The following is a 5,821-nucleotide window of genomic DNA, read 5'->3' as shown; positions in this document are numbered from 1 at the left end:
TCAGGCATGCAAGGCAAGTGCTCTACCACTGAGCCACCTTCCCAGCCCCTTGAACATACTTTTATGACTCACGTGGGGCTTGAACTTGAGAGTCTCCTGAGGTATTTTGTACCATACCTGGTCAGCACTTACTCATATTTCCTGTGAAAGAAGTGTGTGTGTGTGTGTGTGTGTGTGTGTGTGTGTGTCTGTGTCTGTGTCTGTGTCTGTGTGTCTGTGTGTCTGTGTGTCAGTACGCCAGTCACAAGGCTTGAACTCAAGGCCTGGGTACTGTCCCTGAGCTTTTTTTGCTCAAGGCTGGGGCTCTACCACTTAAGTCACAGCTCCATTTCTAGCTTTTTGCTGGTTATTTGGAGATAAGAGTTTCACGGACTTTCCTGCCTTGGCTAGCTCTGAACTATGACTCTCAGATCTTAGCCTCCTGAGTAGCTAGAATTGCAGGCATAAACTGCTGAGACCTGGCTTTTGTTTTTCAAGCTGACAGAATTACTGTGCAGAAATTCTGTGCAGGAATCATTTCACTCTATTTTCTTTAATTCAGGTATATCGCCACGTTTAGAAAAATGCTTTGTAGACTAAAAAATATGGAAACATTACTAATACCGGTGGTCATCTAGGGAATAGGATGTACTTGGTAGACATTTTTTACTTTATAAAAGCTTCTGTGTTGTTTGTTAATGTGAATGTATATTTCTTTCTCCTGACAAAAACATTTTTTAATGTAAAGGAATAATGTTTATTTAGAAAAAGATGGGCTTGACTTGAACCCATTGCCTGGAAGGTACTAGAGTAATTTAAAGAGCTGTGAAAACTTCATGAGGATCATTGAATTTTTATTTCAGTAAATACACAGTAAGTGTTTAATACTTCCCAGCTCTGAGCTGAGCTGTGGCGCTGTCACATACAGGAGGAGAAGCTAGGCAACACTGAGTTTATAATTTGAGCTAAAAGGGAATGGGTGGGGGAGGGGACCACAGCCACATAACTTTTCTGTTATGGTATGGTATATGGTATAATTGTTCAACTTTACTATTAGTTTTTGTTCATCTCCTACTGTGCCTACTTTATAAGTTAACTTTATTATAGGTCGAATGCATAGGGAAGCATGGCAGGTATAGACTTGGGTTCCATTTGTGGTTTCTGGCACCGGTGGAGGGTCTTGGATGTGTCTCCTGCGGGTAAGGGATTGCTGTGATTTGGGTGACTGGGGAATAGGGCTAATGTAGCCTAGTTGTGCAGTGTGGGCTTTTGAGCCTCACTGCCAGTTTAAGCTCTGAGTTTAAAATCACACTTCTCTTCCAGCTGTGGCTTTTTACCTTTTTTATATAGTTTCCTTTGAACTAGGCCTCCTCATGGCCCAGGGTATTGCTACCATTATTTCAGTGATAGCTTTTCTAATGAGATCAAGAATAATGTGATTGATAAAGAATCTGGAAGTCAACTTTCAGATTCTTTTTTTTTTTTTTTTTTTTGTCAGTTGTGGGGCTTGAACTCTGGGCTTGAGCACTATCCTGCACTCTTCAGCTCAAGGAGAGCACTCTACTGCTTGAGGCACAGCACCACTTCTGCTTTGCTAGTGGTTAATTGGAGATGAGTCTCCTGGACCTTTCTGCCTGAGCTGGCTTTGAACCATGATCCTCTGATCTCAGCCTCCTGAGTAGCTAGGATTACAGGCGTGAGCCACCGGCGCCTCCATCAGATTCTTCATCAAGGATAAAACCCAATACTAACAGAGGAGAGTGCCAGGTAGAAGTCGGTGTTTGATACATTTACACATGTCATGAGGCGTTGAACAACAGCTTACCTTGAAAAAAAAGAATCAGGATACTTTCTGCTTAGCTTGTTGAAAGAATTAAACGATGGATGAGAGCTGAGAGCTAGAACAGAAGCAAGTTAATTTGGACATTGCATTTTGTGTAATGCTACTCTATGACAGTTATTCCACATGGTGGGTGGCAAATGGAGTTTGTGCATCATGATGCACAGTTCCTTGTGACTGTCTTCCATCTCTTCCTCCTGCTTTCCTGTGAATCTGAGACTCATTCCTAGTGAGCCAGCACTGTGGGTGGATTTATTGATACTCAGCTCTGGGAAAGGTGAAAGGTGAACAATGGTACCCCAGGACTGTGTCTGTGCATGGGTTTTCGGGGCTGTGGGGCTCCTGACTCTTTGTGGGATTTGTCCGTGCTTTCCAAAATTCTGGCCTCACTGCTGAGGAGCACACGGGGAGCCAGTGTCTCCCCTACTTTCTCCTGTGCATGAAGACCTGGGAACTCCCATCCTTCCTGCTCAGATGCATGTGAGCTCTCATCTTCTTGGGTGCTGACGGGATCCTCCCCTGCCCCCTTTAGCTGGCATCCTGGATCCTCCTAGGACTCCTGTGTCCTTTGCTGGCACCTTCAAATGCAGGGCTTGAACTCAATTTCCCAGGGAGCTCATCCCATCCCCAGGAGCTCATCAGTCTCATGGCAACTTTCATTTTTATGTTTATTTCAATTTTGATTCAGGCATGAACAATGTTGCTTAAGCAAAACTTGCTCTCCTCCCCGTCGCCTTCCCTTTGGGCCTTTTCCCCACTTCATTTTGAACTAATTTTAGGAAGTGGTGGGGAAATGATTTTGACAGGCCTACAGTTCACCGTCATAATGTAATTTCTTTGCTTACAAAAGTTAACTTTTGTACTTCTGGTCCAGATAGTCTTGTGAGTTCACATAGAAACATGGACTGTGGCAGTGCTAAATACAGAACAGAACAAGGACAGTTCAAGTATCTTAAAATACCAAAACCAGGCCTTCATACAAACAGCACTCAGAGTCCCTCCAAAAACTTCCAGTAAGCCGAGCTGAGAGAGCCTACTGGGCTTTGGAATTAGGCACAGGTTCTCCAAAAATGATTGACGTTCAACAGAGCCCTGTTGTACAGTTGCTCACCATGGGAAAACTGATGTGGGTGAGGTGCCTACTTGACTGAAGGCTTAAAAACGCTGAGACAGTCTTGGCCACCGCCTCTGAGCTGAGGCCGGGTTAGTAGGAGGGAGGAGAGACACTGGGCCTGGGAATACCAGCGCTGGAAATGGCAGCGTAAGCCGCCATGTAAAGGGGCTATTGGGAGAGGGGAAACACATTCGTGTAAACCACAAATACTCCCAATGAAGGATTAGTTGAAGTTAACGAAAAAAGATACAAGCTCAGTGAGGTGGCTCATACCCATAATCCCAGCTAAGTGGGAGGCAGGGTAGGGTGATCTTGGTCAAAGGCCACCCTGGGCAAGAAACAAGACTCTGTGTGCAAAATCATTGAAAGAAGGCTGGAGCCATGGCTCAAGTAGTAGAGCATCTGTCTAGTAGGTGTTGGAGACCCTGAGTTCACACCTCAACAAACATACAAAAAAGCAATCTCCCCCCCCCCCCATGGAAACCATTATCAGGAAGGCCAGCAGCAAAGTCTGTGACTGGGAGAGTTTGAATGGTGAACTAGGGTGAATTTTAAACATTCATACTTAAAATTAATTATAAAACATGAACAAATGGATAAACCATTTAGAAATCCAAAGAAGATGAAAGATATAATTAGTAAAGTAAAAATTGCAAAAGAACTAATTCATATTTTGGTAAAAAGCAAAAGATTAAAAATAGAAATAATTGGTTTGATCCCATTTTTCTGTTTTTATTTTTGTACTTTTAAAAAATTTTTTGTTCAGTTGTGTGGGTCTTGAACTCTGGGTCTAGGCGCTGTCCCTCAGTGTTCAGCTCAAGGCGAGTGCTCTACCACTGGAGCCACAGTGCCACTTCCAGTTTTCTGGTGGTTAATTGGAGATAAGAGTCTCATGGACTTTTCTGCCCAGGCTGGCTTTGAACTGTGATCCTCAGATCTCAGCCTCATGAGTAGCTAGGATGACAGGCATGGGCCACCAGCACCTGGTGATTTTTTTTTTTTTGTACATTTTTATTAGCATCAGGGGCTTTATTTTGCGATGTCCATACACGCATAAATGCACCTTATCAGGGCTGGGAAGGTGGCTCAGTGGTAGTGCGCTTGCCTTGCATGCCTGAGGCCCTGGGTTCGATTCCTCAGCACCACATACGCAAAAAGGAAAAAAAAGCCGGAAGTGGCGCTGTGGCTCAAGTGGTAGAGCACTAGCCTTGAGCTGAAGAGCTGAGGGACAGCGCCCAGGCCCAGAGTTCAGGCCCCACGACCGGACCCCCCCCCAAAAATGCACCTTATCAGATTGACAAGACGCTGGTCCCCCAGTTCCTATGCCTGTCATTTTCCCTCCTCTCCTCCTTTCTCCTGAACAAATCTCCACAAGCTTCACTGTGCCGTTCACACATTTACCCTCCTTCACCTTCTTCACCTGCCCTGCCCTTCTCCCACTGAGACTCCCTGAGACCCACACCCCAGACAAGGCCCGTCTTACATTTCTGGAATTTCCATTGATTTTTTTAACCTTTTTTTTTTCTTGTTTGTTCAAAGAGGTTTCAATATGGCGTCTCACACTTGAATATGCAGTAGTGCATACAGATTGACCCTTATTTACTCTTACTTTCCCACCTCATTATCCTGTCACTCAGCACCTTTGGTGAATTTCATTTTGCTATCTTCCTTTACAGATATACACTGTGTTTTGGTATTGTTCATCCTCCAGTGCTTTCCCAATTTTCTCCTTCACACATTTTCTTCTTATGTTTGATGCATATATTTTTGTGTACATGTGTAGTCATATCCAGACAGCCAACACCTTTTCACCAATGTGATCATTTTCTCATTAAAGTCTTACGTACTTCTAAATGATGAACTTATGTATATTATTGTTTAAATAATCTACTATTTTGTAGTTACTCTTGGCATGCGGTAGTGAGCATCTTTTTATTATTTAAAAACATCTTCAAGCCAGGCCCCGGTGGCTCACGCCTGTAATCCTAGCTACTTAGGAGGCTGAGATGTGAGGATCACGGTTCAAAGCCAGCCCAGGCAGGAAAGTCCGTGAGACTCCTATTTCCAGTAAAGCACTAGAAAACCAGAAGTGGTGCTGTGGCTCAACTGGTAGAGTGCTTGCCTTGAGCTGAAGAGCTGAGGGACAGCGCCCAAGCCCAGAGTTCAAGCCCTACCTACCAAAAAAAAAGAAATATTCATTTTCTTTGTTTACAAAGTCAAAGCAGAAAATTTATGCAATAATAAAAGATCACCAATATCACCATGAAAATGTTAATTTTGTGCTAAGTGTGGTGATTCACCTATAGTCCTAGAGTCTTAGGAAGGTGAGATCTGAGCATCATGGTTCAAAGCCAACCTGGGCAGACAAATTGAGACACAGTTAACCAGCAAAAAGCTGGTGGAACTGGTGGCTCAAGTGGTATAGTATCAGAAACAGTGAATAGAAAAAGCTTAGTAAGAGCACCAGTGCTCTGAGCTCAAGCCCAGCACCAGGACATATACACAAGAAACTTTCCCCAAACAAAAATAAGCTCTTTAACTGTATTTAGGTATAACATAGTTACGTTCTGCATATTGTTTTGTCACTATTGTGAGCAATTCTGAGTGCCCTGACATTATAATATCACGTTAGCATACATGCTCCTTTTGCATACTGACTTTCTCACTTTTCAACAGGTGTTTGCTTATGATCATTGTTTCTGGTCCATGGATGAATCTGTCCGAGAAAAATATGCAGGTAACAGAATACAGCCTTCTAGGGCACTACTAACAGTATAGGAGGGGTGTTTTATATAAATAATTATAGTTTTTAAGCACTGTATGGACCGCTTCCTCCAGTGTCTGCTGTTAGGGTTTTTTTTTTTTTTTTTTTTGGTCAGTTGTGGGGC

The 5,821-nt window shown here is 43.4% G+C and overlaps 1 protein-coding gene across 1 annotated transcript in view; it reads left to right on the top strand.

The window, feature by feature from the left end:
- Positions 1 to 5,613: 5,613 nt before the first annotated feature.
- The window catches only part of Kif13b (kinesin family member 13B), a 94,937-nt gene continuing 94,729 nt past the window's right edge, over positions 5,614 to 5,821 (top strand). The window contains exon 1 of the mRNA XM_013024195.1: positions 5,614 to 5,670. Coding sequence (XP_012879649.1) covers positions 5,640 to 5,670 — 31 coding nt within the window. The 5' untranslated portion in view covers positions 5,614 to 5,639. The remainder of the gene's footprint in view (positions 5,671 to 5,821) is intronic.

Source organism: Dipodomys ordii, unplaced genomic scaffold (assembly GCF_000151885.1).
Source record: "Dipodomys ordii isolate 6190 unplaced genomic scaffold, Dord_2.0 Scaffold74, whole genome shotgun sequence".
Lineage (NCBI taxonomy): Eukaryota > Metazoa > Chordata > Mammalia > Rodentia > Heteromyidae > Dipodomys > Dipodomys ordii.
Note: the sequence above shows the minus strand (reverse complement) of the source record. Positions and strands in the feature narration are given on the sequence as shown.